The sequence below is a fragment of the Maylandia zebra genome, linkage group LG6, assembly GCF_041146795.1.
Source record: "Maylandia zebra isolate NMK-2024a linkage group LG6, Mzebra_GT3a, whole genome shotgun sequence".
In the NCBI taxonomy this organism is placed as follows: Eukaryota; Metazoa; Chordata; class Actinopteri; order Cichliformes; family Cichlidae; genus Maylandia; species Maylandia zebra.
Genome location: NC_135172.1, coordinates 43,851,589 through 43,866,045, shown reverse-complemented (window position 1 = coordinate 43,866,045; position 14,457 = coordinate 43,851,589). Strand labels below are relative to the sequence as shown.

General features: G+C 47.3%; 2 protein-coding genes across 5 annotated transcripts in view; both read right to left on the bottom strand.

Moving 5' to 3' along the window:
* Positions 1–10,915, bottom strand: part of wdr17 (WD repeat domain 17) — a 36,498-nt gene extending 25,583 nt beyond the window's left edge. Inside the window, exons 1-9 of one of the 4 annotated variants that reach the window (XR_013099073.1) lie at positions 8,679–8,700; positions 8,403–8,531; positions 6,720–6,903; positions 6,416–6,646; positions 4,498–4,608; positions 4,269–4,409; positions 3,893–4,015; positions 1,815–2,002; positions 1,575–1,743 (exon numbers count right to left, since the gene is read on the bottom strand). Coding sequence is in view for 3 of the 4 variants with exons in the window: in XM_014411953.4 (XP_014267439.3) it covers positions 1,575–1,743; positions 1,815–2,002; positions 3,893–4,015; positions 4,269–4,409; positions 4,498–4,608; positions 6,416–6,646; positions 6,720–6,903; positions 8,403–8,525 (1,270 nt within the window). In the remaining variant the exon portion in view is untranslated. Of the gene's footprint in view, positions 1–1,574; positions 1,744–1,814; positions 2,003–3,892; positions 4,016–4,268; positions 4,410–4,497; positions 4,609–6,415; positions 6,647–6,719; positions 6,904–8,402; positions 8,532–8,678; positions 8,701–10,829 lie in introns of those variants that run through there. The other 3 variants (XM_014411953.4, XM_076885404.1, XM_076885405.1) reach the window with 3 other exon arrangements.
* A 924-nt stretch (positions 10,916–11,839) lies between these two features.
* Positions 11,840–14,293, bottom strand: hmgb2a (high mobility group box 2a). The gene is made up of 5 exons (XM_004538668.5): positions 14,136–14,293; positions 13,148–13,307; positions 12,903–13,051; positions 12,647–12,821; positions 11,840–12,559 (listed from the first exon to the last, which is right to left on the bottom strand). Exons 2-5 carry the CDS (start codon positions 13,292–13,294, stop codon positions 12,389–12,391), a joined length of 642 nt encoding a protein of 213 aa, XP_004538725.3. The 5' UTR covers positions 13,295–13,307; positions 14,136–14,293; the 3' UTR covers positions 11,840–12,388.
* Between the last annotated feature and the right edge of the window lie 164 nt (positions 14,294–14,457).

Sequence of the window (14,457 nt, the reverse complement as noted above, 5' to 3'; positions counted from 1 at the left end):
AAACGTGAACGGATTAGAGCGCACACAGGAAGCACAGCAGCAGCTGCCGACTGAGGACGAAGCAAACAGAAACTTTGATTGTGACGTCAGCGCGAGTTCCCGTGGTTTCACAGTTAATGCTAAACTGGATTTGTGGGATTTCTGTGGTTGTGCAAATAAAAAGCCCGATCCAGAGGGTCATCCAACGAGGTCATTGTCCAGGTGGGACGTGTTTGTGGTTCAGCTTCCCGTTCTCGCAGAAACACGAAGGCGTTGCTGAGCGTCAGAGCGAGTTGACCTGCAGACCTGATCTCTGTGGGTCATCAGTTATTTGTCGTGTTGTGTTATGTTGGCTTGCAGGATGTTTTGACGTGTCGCTGTGGAGGTGATTGTTGACTACGTCTGTGCTTCATGTGTCGTAAATATGGAGTTCTGTACTGTCAGGATGAAACATGCAGTAAAACTTACGATCCATCCTGATCCTCGACTGCAGAGTGTGGGAGAATGACACTCCTGCTGATGAACTGACACCGTGCACAATGTCTGTTTGTACTTTATTATCACTTTGCTGGTGAGACGTGATTTTAGTGGTTGTGGAAACGTCACACGTCACTCCGGGTTTGTCTCCCGTTCAGCAGCAGCACATCGAGCATTTCCAGGTAAAAGCTTCGTCACTTTTACAGCCACAGGCTTCTTCTGTTTGGGCCAATCTGACCTGCATTCTTCCTCATGTCCAGCAGGGGGCGACTCCTCTGTTGGTATAAAGAGGGAGTCTGAGACGATGAGCTGCTTCTCTGTTTGTTCTTCTTTCTTCACGTTTTCAGGTGACTTCAGTTCAGTAGATGAGGCGAGCAGACACAGATCTAAATGTCTCTCCACTGCACGAGAACGCCTTCGACTTCTCTGCCTTTGCGCGCTACAGCCGGTCTGCAGCCGTATACGAGGAACGCGTCCTTATCCACAAAGGAGACGTCCGCTGTATTCAAAATGTTGGGGGAACGTGGCGCCTTCTACAAACTGCAAACCCACTCCTTAGTTTTAATACACGAATTATGAGTTTCTGAGAACACATCAGATTATCAGAAGACGTCATTACACACTGTTCAAAGCATATCTATAAGAACTACATCATGTTTTCTATTAAATAACCTCAGAAAATGACTGACTGCACCTGTAAGGTTTTTCTAAATCATTATTTTTTAAACATGAAGTGTTGATCATGTATCGACTGATATGTAACACAAAGACAACATGTTGTTTATTTGTAATTCCTAGTTTTATATCTTTTGGAGAAACATCTTTGATATACTTATAAATGCACCACAGGAGGCTTGGAGTGAAACAGCACGTCAGTATGCTGCATGCTGTGCATGCTGTTGTACTGACAATAAAGCTCTTGAATCTTGAATTATATCTACAACAAGCTAATAAAGCTGAGAACAGCCTCACCGGGTCCCTCCTGAGGTTTTACATATCACAGAGGTTTCACACAGTTACGTGTGTGTGTGTGTGTGTGTGTGTGTGTGTGTGTGTGTGTGTGTGTGTGTGTGTGTAAATGCATGCGTGTGCTGTGTGCATGCGTGCAGCTAGCCTACCCGGAGCCCAGGACAGGGAGTAGACCACTCCTTCGTTTCCGGGGGAGGTGTAAACAGCTGTTAGAGTGTTTGTGTCCCAGATCTTGATGGTTCCATCGAAACTGGCCGTGGCGAGCAGGTTGGGATCATCGGGCTTAAATTTGCAGTCGAAGATGGTTTCTACGTGACCCTGAGGAAGAAGCGACACAGTGAGCTGAAGCTCCTTTTTTGTCACTCACGTGTGAGGATGCCAAAGAATACCAAGTCTCGCAGGAAGTCCCACTTCTTGGCTCCCATGTCGTAGAGCCCCACGCCTCCGTCCATGAAGCAGCAGACGGCGTGGCCCGGAGGCAGAGAGAAGGAGCGGTTCTGCGACAGGGTCGGGGGAGGGACCGCCTCACTGGTGGAACTGGTGTACTGACTCTTACTGGGGGAGCAGGAGCTCTGAGCTGCAGAGAGAAGAGGGCTGTGACAAACTCACCTGTGGAAAGTATTAGCTGGATCCAGGGTTTTAACAACAGAACCTGATGCAGATGAGCTGCAGCTGTAATCCTGCACGCGCAGTGCAAAACCAAAATCTTATGAAGACTATTTAACAAAATCCAGATTCTGGATTTTTAACTGTTTTCTCCTTGAAATGTAGAACAGTCACTGTGAGCTCAGCACTTCTGGCATTCATTAACACTTTTGTGATGTTGAATTTAACCTTTTAGACAGCAGATACACAGAAAAAGCTACTTTTCATCATTGGAAAATGATCCAACACAGGCAGTTTGTAAAACTCTCTGTATTAATGTGAACGTTCATCCACTGCCAGCGCTGAGTGTGAGAGGAAAGCAGGTCTTCTCCTGGCCTTTAAAGGATCCTTACATCTTTGTTTAACTGCTGAGTAACTTTCTGCTCTTAAATGTCTAAGAGATGTCTAATACTGCACAGCTATCAATCTGTTTAAACTTTAGTGAGAAATGAATGAAAAATAGTTGGACAGTGCATATTTAATCTTTGCTTCCACCTCGGAGGAATGATGGATGGATGGATGGATGGATGGATGGATGGATGGATGGATGGATGGATGGATGGATGGGTGGATGGATGATGGATGGATGATGGATGGATGGATGGATGGATGGATGATGGGTAGATGGATGATGGATGGATGATGGATGGATGATGGATGGATGGATGGATGGATGGATGGATGGATGGATGGGTAGATGGATGATGGATGGATGATGGATGATGGATGGATGGATGGATGGGTGGATGATGGATGGATGGATGGATGAGTGGATGGATGGATGGATGGATGGATGGGTGGATGATGGATGGATGGATGGATGAGTGGATGGATGGATGAGTGGATGATGGATGGATGACAGATGGATGGATGGATGATGGGTGGATGGATGGATGGATGGATGGATGGATGGATGGATGGATGGATGGGTGGATGATGGATGGATGGATGGATGAGTGGATGGATGGATGAGTGGATGATGGATGGATGACGGATGGATGGATGGATGGATGATGGATGGATGGATGGATGGATGGATGGATGGATGGATGGATGGATGGATGGATGGGTGGATGGGTGGGTGGATGGATGGATGGATGAGTGGATGATGGATGGATGATGGATAGATGGATGGGTGGATGGATGGATGGATGGATGGATGGATGGGTGGGTGGGTGGATGGATGAGTGGATGATGGATGGATGATGGATGGATGGATAGATGGATGGATGGATGGATGGGTGGATGATGGATGGATGATGGATAGATGGATGGATGGATGGATGGATGGATGGGTGGATGGGTGGGTGGATGGATGGATGGGTGGATGGGTGGGTGGATGGATGAGTGGATGATGGATGGATGATGGATAGATGGATGGATGGATGGATGGATGGATGGATGGGTGGATGGGTGGGTGGATGGATGGATGGATGGATGGGTGGGTGGATGGATGAGTGGATGATGGATGGATGATGGATAGATGGATGGATGGATGGATGGATGGGTGGATGATGGCTGGATGATGGATAGATGGATGGATGGATGGATGGATGGATGGATGGATGGATGGGTGGGTGGATGGATGGATGGGTGGATGGGTGGGTGGATGGATGGATGGGTGGATGGGTGGGTGGATGGATGGATAGATAGATGATGGATGGGTGGATGGTGGAGGATTAATCATTTGAATAAATCAGTAGATGTTGTGTGTGTCTGTTGGGTTTTGCTCTGACCGACTGCTCCATCTTGACTCAAACTGAAGCTGTTTCAGTGTTTCTCATCTCTCCTGCTGTTACAGCTCATTTACTAAAGACGGTACCTTTCTTGGCCAGTGGGGAGTTGAGGACATGCAAAGCGTGAAATCCCGTCTTTTTCAGCTTAAAGCTGTCCAGCGGAGTCGAGCGAGACACGTTCCACACTCTCAGCACGCCGACCTGCGAGTCTGAGGGACAGAAACAAATCACTGGACACGCCTCGGAGGCTCTTTCATACTGTAAATATATTCAGTGAACCCACTTAAATGTGTTATTGTGGACTTCACAAGTCAAATGTTCTCATTATCATGCAAATAAGAATCTATGCATAAAAGATGGCAGCAGGAGAGCGGCATGTCCCACACACCGGCTGCCCGAAGCCCACGTCCACCCGAGCAAACAGAAGGGAACACGCATCCCACGTGAACACTCAGGCTTTACCTCCGGTGATGAACATGCCGGGCGCAGACGGGACCCAGGCCAAACACTGCACGGACGCGGCAGCTGAGGGGAAGCAGAACGACGTGATGCAGGCCAAGGCCTCGCTGTCCACCAGCCGGATGCCGTTATGAAGGTTAGACACTGAAAGAGAGGCAACCAGTTCATCGCTTCTGTGGGCGAACGGGCCACAGACCAGACAAAAAGCTATTTTACTGCTCTCAGATCTGACCTAGTAAATAGTCGGTTGACAAAGGGTCCCACTCCAAGGCACTGACAGGGTCCTCCTCATCTGTCCCCTCTAAAGACTCCGGACGCAGCACGTGCTTTTGGCTTTTACTCCCTCAAGAAGAGAACGGGGGGTAAAGGTCTTTTCTTTGGACACACTGAATTTGCATGCTTGACAGAATAATCCTTCTTTATTTCATTCTTAGACACACATAATATTCTGGATAAATAGCAGTCTGCTTTCAGAGCCTTCCACAGCACAGAGTCTCTACTGAAGGTGTTCAACGATGTGCTTTTAGCTGCTGACACTGGAAAAAGTACCGTTTTGATTCTTCTAGACCTGAGCGCAGCATTGGACACTGTCGACCACACGATCCTACTAAACCGTCTAAAGACGTGTCGGCATTCAAGGCTCTGCTCTAACATGGTTTGCCTCTTACCTGGAGAGCAGATCCTACTCTGTGATGCTGGGTAACAAATACTCCTCCCAGCTACGCTCACCTGTGGAATACCTCAGGGCTCTATTCTGGGCCCGGTCTTATTCTCCTTATACATGCTCGCATTAGGCTCCATTTTTCAGAAACACCAGATTTCCTGTCACTCCGATGCAGACGATGCACATTTCTACCTCTCTCTAAAACCAGGTGCTGACAGTACGCTGCAGAAAGTCTCAGAGTGTCTTAGCGACATACATTGCTGGATGTCTCTGAACTTTCTCAAATTGAATCACAACAAATCCAACATTATAATTTTCGGTAAGCAGGACTCTGTTAGTCTCATAAGAAACGACTTGTCCCATTATCAGCTCGTGTACATCCCCACGTAAAAAACCTTGGTTTCATTTTTGATTCCACCCTCAAGCTGGACAAGCAAATAAATCCAGGGCTTTCTCCATTGCCGCCCCGAGACTCTGGAACAATCTCCCCTCTTTTAGAAAATCCTCTTCATCCTTGCAAGTCGTCAAATCGAATCTGAAGACCTACCTTTCGGATGTCTCTGACACCTCGTTTATTCTGTTTTAACTATTCTGGTCTTTTATCTCATTGGATGATGCTTGCATGTGTAGACACTTATACATGTATTTTATGTTCACGTATGTGCGCTTGTGTGTGAATGTGTACATTTTTGTATATGTATGCATGTGTGCGTATTTGCATGTACACACATTGTTTACAAACATACACGGATGTCTTACAGTGTTTCTATAATGTTTTCTTTCTATTTTAATCCTTTTATTATATCATCCCTCTGTTCAGCACTTTGGCCGACACTTCATGTCTTTTAAATGTGTTATATAAATAACGATGACTTGACTTATCTAAATTTGGACCTCGGTGCAGGTTCCTCACTTCACCCTCTGTCTGACACAAACTGACCTAGCCCCTCCCACTTATTCCTCTGAGTGGATAAGCTGGTTTCAGGGCGCTGTCACGACCATATTAGGAACGAGCACCCACCTGACTTCCTGTAAGAACGGCCTTTAATACGAATGTTTGTGCAAATCTCTGTGAAAACTGCGTGTGTTCTGCGTCACGTCTCTCATCTGGATACAAAACACTGAAAACTTACAAATATAAAATCAAAATACTTTTTTAACACGGCAACACTTGATAACATGGCCTGTGACTAAAGATGTAATCTCCTGTAATTAATTATTGAATGTATTTCATTTGACGTTTCAGAGTAATTATAATCACACAAATGCTTAAAGGTACGAACACTAAAAACAGGCTAACAAGTCAGCTTTTTACAGGAAACAAAGAAATAACTATATTCTAAGTAAATGTATATAAATGTGTAAATATAATTTATTGTAATTTCAAATAAAATCCACTGACTTTCCTTCTCTTTTCAGGGGAATGACACACAATGATCACAGACCTCCAGGCGTCCACACATTCAAAACTCGTGTTGGTCGGTACCTGGCTGAAACACCGACAGGCTCCCGTCTGTGTGTCCAAACACCAGTTTCCCCTTCTTGGTGGGGTGCCATCTGAAGAGACAGATGTCAGACAGGAAGGAGTGGGCTTCTTTATGCACCGTGACCCCAGGATCGGGACCTCGGTAGACCCAGATGTACAGCGGACCGCGCTGGGAGACGAACGCCACTCCGTCGGCCGAGTTCCAGCACCAACTGACTGACACGGGGACGCCTGAGAAACAGGAAGAGGCTGTGAGGCTTTACAGATCTGTGCTGAAACAACCCGGCGTGGATCATCCAGCTACCTTTAGTGTTGTCGAGTCGCGCCACCGCCTTTTTCTCTGCTACGTTCCACACGATGAGGAGGTTATCAGCTGAGGCCGAAGCAAACAGGTCGGGGTTGTCGGGGCACCAGCTGATCGCTGTTATGGTCTTCTTGTGCTCTGACATGATGGACCTCAATTTAAACTCATTGTACTGCTGATCCAACTGCAACGAGGACAAGAGAACGAATGAAACAGCTCTCAGAAATCTGTCAACTTCCACAACTCTGCCCAAGAAATCAAGAATCCTTTCCTGCAGGTCGCTGCCCTGTGCACCTCCTGACTACCTCCAGCACTGCTGCTGCGTTTACATCTCCTCCTGGAGGTCTCGTTCTGACCATCTGCATCGGTGCCTCCTGCAACACCGTGCAGACAGCAAATAATCCCTGGTGACATGAGCTGGTTTCCCTGGGGGAGCTGGTACTCTACAAGGCGCAAACCCAGGAACGGGTTATTCATCCCCCAGAGTCAGAGCTCAGAGCCCGCTGGGACGATCTCTACAATCAAACCCCTCGAAGGACTCGTGCATTGATCAGAGCTCAGGCGACAGACGTGATCTGGACATTCCAAAAAATGTTCACCACAAGAGCAGTTCAAAGGTCATCTCGCACACGTGAATCCAGATTAACAAAAAAACAAACAGATTACATCAAATCTCAGTTCAACTTACAGAAGCAACAAAAATCCTGTTTCAGGATTCCCAGTTCATCCCGGTCACATTCACAAAGACAGACAAGCTCCACCTCGGGTGTTCCCGGCGATCTGCAAACTCACAGCTAAAATCATGAAGGAAAACAGAACAGGAAAAGAAAGCGGCGCCTTTTCCCGAGCAGCTGTCTCCGGAGAACCTCTGGAGGATTCCTGTGATGACAGTCACGCAAGCTGTCGCCACATTACCCGCACGCTACGCCCGAGTATTCGGACCGCGTTAGTAAAAATCAGTACTGCTCACCTGGAGAATAAAGTGTGAATGAAGTGTCAGCACTGCGATCATGGTGCCTCTGATACAGACTACGTCCTGTTTGCTGCACGAGGATGTAACACGGTGACACACAGACTCACTCACAAGGCAACGTCCTGATTTCTCCTCAACACGCCGACTGTGAGGCTCGGAAAATAATATGCCGCGATACGATTGGCTGACAGAACTGGCTGTGGAGGTTAAGTAACAAAGAAGTTCATGGAATAAAAATGCAGGAGACTGTGGACCACAGCAGCACAGAAACAAATCAAAAGTACATAAGATGAAACTGAAGATGCTGCGCACTGGAGCAGGTCCAGAGACAGAGCTGCAAACTTCAACGGCTCACAAGCCACAGAGAACCCAGCTCTATGATTTTTATGGGCGGAGTCACAGCTTTAAATATGGCGATCGACAGTGCTTTACCCAGAAAACACCAACTTTGTGTTACAGCATCTACACACTCTCACACACACTTGTTTTCATATCTCGATGAGCACATCTAAGTGACAGCATGCTTTCCTTAGCCGCTAACACAACAGTCACCCTGACACTAAAACCACATCTTCAGTCTCAAAAATGTCTTCAAACGCGTGAGGACGGACACTTTGTCCCCATAAGTATGGTAACATGCCAATGTTCTGTCCTCACAAAGATGTCTAAACACGCACACACACACGCACGCACACACACAGGTAGATCACCTGGTAGATGTATATAGCTAGCGTAGCACAGTAGGCGAAGCGGTCTCCGCTGGCCGCACACACGTCTTTGTTCCACGGCTGACAGCCTGCTGCCAACAGGCCCACCTGCTTCACCTTCGCCATCCTCACCTGCAGACACACAAACACTTTAGTTTTAACCAGTTTACTGGTTTTGGATTAGGTGTGTGTTCCTATAATTATCACTGGACTGTCGCATTGGAATGAGTGTGGCTGCGTGTATTTACACATAAATAGTTGTAGCAGATTAACACTCACAGCATGCACGCAAACTACATGCATCAACAGGTTGGCCTGGGATGAGATGATTAGAGCGAGGATTGAATTAATCTCTGCAGTGATTGGCCGCTGCCTAATAACTCTTACTGCGAGGAAGTGACACAGCAGGCCGTGGGGGATCGGCGTGCACGCCCATCCGAGAGTCCTGCAGACACTCACGTCTCAGTGCTCTGCTGGGCACTCGGGTCCTGGAGATCGTGTGGATGCTACTTTAGCACGTCACCCACCTAAACATCGCTACAGAGCAGTCGCAGTCACCACAGATGGTAAAGACTCTCCCCAACAGCAGCAGCCCAAAGAGCCCACAGTGTTTACCCAGCCTCCAATCTGAGCCCGTGACCATAGAGCAGAGGTCCAGAGTCGTTACCCTGAGGAGAGCACACTGACACCTCTGCACAGTTTGTGTTTATCTTCTTCCTGAGTTATCGCTCATCGTCACAGATCATGAGGTTACCTCTGGCCCCACCCACTAACTTTTAATGCTGTGGCTGTAAATCATGTCATTTGTCCACTGTTAAGAAACCCCAAAGCACCTTCATGATATACCTCACAGACACACTGCGAGCTCTGTGCGAGTAGTTTGGTTTGATTTGATCTTTTACGCGTTTATAATTTTTTAAAAAGAAGTGGCGTCAGTGATCATCTTTAAAGGGCCAGTTCACCAAATCAGAGAAGCTACAAAGGCAGAAAGGAAAGAGGAGAGCGAGGAGTCGCTATCAAAGGTAACTTCAAACACCTGTTGATGTGCTGGCCTGTAACCTCGTCCTGTCAGGTGCAAATAGGCTGATTTACATCTTCATTTATCATCCTCCATTAAACAGATAATGGTGTGAATCAGCTAAACAGTAACCGTGTGCAGCCACAGTGATGACTACACTGTCAACACGTTTGGACACAAAGATTGATTTTTTTTTTAACCCCTAAAAAATATTTTGGTGTGTTTAAAGATTTGAGACTTTTAAAATCGTTTTACTTCTAAATAATCTGCATCATCATCTCAAACCTGAGCTGGCTTCCAGTACCTGAGAGCTCCCGAGAGTGCAAACTGGTTTCTCACAGGAACAAAAACACTTTTTTATGCATCACTTCCTGTTGTTTTTCAGCCTAAACAGTCTCTGATAGAAACAGTGCATCATGAGCTGCGTGTCAGGCAAAGACAGCAGGAAAGAGGCTCCAGACCCAGTTTAAACCTCTGAAACCGTCTACAACATTATTTGTTTATTAAATAACATCATTGACCTTTAATCAGTTCCATAGGATATAAACACATGACCGGGGGTCAGCAAAGGCTCACATCTGGCTCCAGATGTGACAACCTTTTCATATTGATTACCTGTAATAGCACAGCAAAGTAAGTCAGAGGTAAACCGGCCAATAACAGAGGCTACGGTGCTTAGGGTAGGTAGGTAGAGATTAGGGTGAGTCAGGTGTTCGTTTGTCTGGTGTGAGCCGTGCTGATGGGCTCCTTTAATCACCTTTATTATTAAAAGTGAACATTTTGGAACAGTAACAAACATCACACCTGCGCTGGGCCTCCTGAGCTCCTCCTGTGCGGAAATATAATCTGTGAATGAGCTCCATTAAAACTAAACACACCCCAGGAGACCAATCAGGACTCAGCTCTGAATGATGCAGGAGGGGGAGGGGTGTACCTGCTCTCTACAGGTACACCCGGCGGAGACCCGGTGACACGGCACGCGGCACTCGTGTGATTAGTCAGCGCCCCCCGGTGAAGCGCTGACGTCACGGTGGTCTTCGCACACTTCACGGGCCTCATAAACGACAAAGTCGCGCGCTGTGGACGGACTCACAACAGTCCTCCCGACCACGTCACGCACCCTGACGTGGAGCACGGGGGGTTAAAAGCTCTGCGCGCTCCCGCCATCATTTCATCTGATCCTGAACAACATGTCGACGCATCAACAGGTTCCGTCACTGCGACTGATCCACGAGACACCTGCGTGTCGCAGGAACCTCACACCCACAGACTCACACAGACTCACACACACGCACACTGCTGAAGACACGGATCCTGGATTAATTTTTCAACATTTCAAACACGCGACCAGTTCGTGTGTCTGTGTGCGTGTGTCTGTGTGCGTGTGTCTGTGTGCGTGTGTTTCGTCTTACCGTCAGTTGTCGGCAGGCTCGTGCACGGCGGACAGCTCCCAGGTGCTGAAATGCGTCCAGCTCACCGTCATCCGGCAGAGGTAGGAGCAGCAGCTGCGCTGATTGGTCCCTGGGAGGCCGGTCTGTGATCAGCTATTGGCTGTCCGGGCTGTCAGTCAGAGTGTCCGCGGTGTAAATCGGTGACGGGAACCTCTCGTTTATTTACATTTATTGTTAAATATTTACACATTTCACAACAACAGTTTTATACTGACCCACAACATTCAGATGATCCTCTGGGAGCAAAACACAGATTGTACAAAAATGTTCGCAATAAACAGAAATTAATTCTTAAATAAAAGGAAGCGCTTGGCAACTGTGGAAAGGAAGAACTCCATTTAAACAGGAAGAGACCTCCAGCCGTCTACCGGGGTCAAAATAAAACTGGATTGGTTTTTCTTAACTTGTCATTCATCCAACCACCTATTCTGTGCAGAGCAGCAAGCTGAGCAGGTATTTCAGACTGTTCTCCTCAGCAACACCTTCCAGTTCTGAGTGGTGGTGAAGTGCTCCCAGGCCACGCCCACATTATAACCTCTCCTATGATGACGCTGGGGTCTCCTTCCAGTGCCAGCCTTTAATTTGTCATTGCAGATATTTTGTTTTCAGCTGCTTCAGACAGAACAGTGACTGCACATCACATGTTAGAGGCCCTGTGATTGGCCCGTCTGTCGTCACTCTTTAAGTCACATGAGTTGACTGATTTTTGGAGAATCTGTTTAAAGGACTGAAGCTGACATGGATGCTTTTACCACTGATTCTAAAATGATGAAAAATCATGTTGTAAACATGGGTCACAAGTACTTAAACCCACCTGAGTGTCATTGCTACACTGTGCAAGGCTGATTTTTAACATTGCAGTGAGTCTGCTGCTGCACAATGAGCCTCAATCTGCTTACATTCATTTCTTCATCTACCCACTCAGACTGCCCCCCCAGTCATGTGAGCTTTAGACACACAGCAGTCTACACTTATAGGCAATATACAAAATTTTATTACAAAAAGAAAAATCCGTTCTACATGTTTTCAAAGTTCCACATTAAAAATGACGGCAAACATTTTTCTTTTAACCAAACTACAGATAAATCCTGGCAGTAAAATGACAGTGAAGAAACGGCACCGCTGGAACAGAAAACATGAGCAGTGCTTCCAGAAACAATCATTCTTAAAATAAAAAAAACAAACAAAGAAAAGAAAACGTTTCCTGGCTGGCTGCTGTCCACCGTCTGCACAGGAGTTTCAGTTCATCGCATCATCACAGGAAATAATCTGGCTGCACGTTTTTTTAAACCAGGATCTAAGGTGTAACAGACCCGACTTCAGCAGTTGTAAAACAAAAATAAAACTTAAAGGGGACTAAGGGACAATAAAATCTAAATCCCTGAATTAGAAGAAGAGGAGTACAGGTCGACCGAGGCCGACCGACAGGGACAGCAGGCTATACCGTTGGACGAGTCCAACCCAAAAAACAAACATAAGCTGAACAACGCAAACTTCACATCCTCAAACACAGAAACCACTTAGTCATCATCCTCATCGTCGTCATCTTCATCCTCTTCCTCCTCGTCTTCATCATCGTCATCATCATCATCAGCCGGTACAGCCTTCTTGGCGGCGGGCCTGCCGGGCCCGCTCTTCTTTCCAGCGTCGCTCTTCCCAGAGCCACCCTTGGCTCTGTAGGCAGCAACGTCCTGGAAAAGGAGAAGAGGAGACACGTTAGGAACGCCACCTCAGAGACATGCTACACCATCCAACACCACCCGAAAACACAGGGGCACCTTCTCGTATTTCTCCTTCAGTCTGGCGGCTTTGGCCTCGTAGGGGGCCTTGTCTTTGGCGCCCTGCGTGGCCCACATCTCGCCAAGCTTCTTGGCAATGTCGCCGATGGAGATCCCAGGGTTATCCTCCTTGATCTTGGGACGGTGGTCGGAGCAGAAGACGAAGAAAGCGGAGCTGAAGGGAAAACAACAAATTTAATCCCAAGAATCTAACTGAAAACATTTTACAGACAAAGAGCAGCGAGTGTAGACTCACGGGGGCCTTTTGGGGGCGTTGGGGTCCTTCTTCTTCTTTCCCTTCTTGGCACCTTTAGGTGGCACGTAGGACTTCATCTCCCGGTCATATCGGACCTTATCGTTCTTGGCCATCTCTTCAAACTTTCCCTTCTCCTTAGGGGACATGGTCTACCACACACACACGTTTTAATTTTTAAAAAGGACAAATAAAATTTAAAAAAAATTATCAGAACATCAGTGCTTATAATAAACCGCGGGGCTCACCTTCCATCTTTCTGAGCACTTCTTGGAAAACTCTGCGAAGTTCACGCTGGTCCCTGGGTGCTTCTTCTTGTGCTCCTCGCGGCAGGTCGCCACAAAGAAAGCGTAGGAGGAGGTTTTTCCTCTCGGCTTATTCGGATCCTTTGTCATGGCTGCGATTAATCTGCAAAATAAAGACCAGAAAGAAAACCAGAAATGAAACCAAACACTAAACCACCAAAACGACTCCGAGTTTCGTATTACACGCCCACCCCGGCACAATAACCGCTCCCTGGCCTCACCGTTTTAAATTAAAGCGGGTAATATCCTCACATTTGCCGTCGTGTGGCCGTAAGTGGTGTTACCGCAGCAGAAATAGGGCGAGCAGACGCCCGGGAGTGTTTTAAGGCTCTAATCGGCTTTCTGCCTCTCCGGGACAAAAAGACGCGACTCCATTTTGTATCTTCCCGCCTAAACACAACTGCGCCAAAAACTTCCCCAACAAAGTCTCTGCAATACAGCCGCTCCGCTACACTGCGAGCAGTTCCCCGGGTTTCTGCCTTTAAACACGTGTAGCCAGCACCCAGAGCGACTCCGAGACAGCCGGAGACTTCATCCAAACTTTAAATAGAGAGGCGCTTCCGTCGTGCTGCGAGCTAAGCTACCAAACCAAATGGCGTTTGAACGGCATGTTGCGCACTAAGTCGGACACACACTGAGCTACAGCACCATCTTACAGAGCACCGAGCAAGAAAAACACCCCACAAAACTGATGCTTTTCGGTTTTAAACAGCAGCGAACTGCTTGCTTTTTCACAAACACCGTTTTGATATTGCTGTGATTTATCACGCAAACGACCTACGGGCCAAAAAACACAGATGTATTTTTACCGCACAAAGGTTAAAATAGCCCCAGAAACTTCGGCACACACCATTGCAATACAACAAACAAAGCACAAACACCTTCCAGCCACTGTTTGCTAAACAATTATTAGAAAGCAGAGGGGCCTTACCTGTTCACCGCAAGACGAGCTGTAAACGAGTGAAGGAGGAAGGACGGTCAACTGTTTAGTCACCGTCTGCGAGGCCGCACTAACTATACTATCGAGTCTCACACAGATCCGTCCCCCCAGCAGCGGATTGGCGGAAATCGTGTATTTAATTTTGAACGCAGGGCACACAGCGCAGTCGCGGATGTGATTGGTTGTTTTCCTAGAAGTCAAGCCGTAGGGTTTGTGTGCGTCACCTGAAAGCTGATTGGCTGCTCCCGGGCTTTTAAACATAGGGCGCGAAAAAGCCCCTCTTTGTTCACTGCTGTTCCAAAATAACCTCCGT

Excerpts from the sequence above, each read along its gene's own strand:
- hmgb2a (XM_004538668.5), bottom strand. The coding sequence starts at position 13,294 with ATGACAAAGGATCCGAATAAGCCGAGAGGAAAAACCTCCTCCTACGCT. Across the intron at positions 13,052-13,147 it reads AGTGCTCAGAAAGATGGAAG|ACCATGTCCCCTAAGGAGAA; the intron begins GTGAGCCCCGCG and ends TGTGTGTGGTAG. Across the intron at positions 12,560-12,646 it reads TGAAGGAGAAATACGAGAAG|GACGTTGCTGCCTACAGAGC; the intron begins GTGCCCCTGTGT and ends CTCCTTTTCCAG.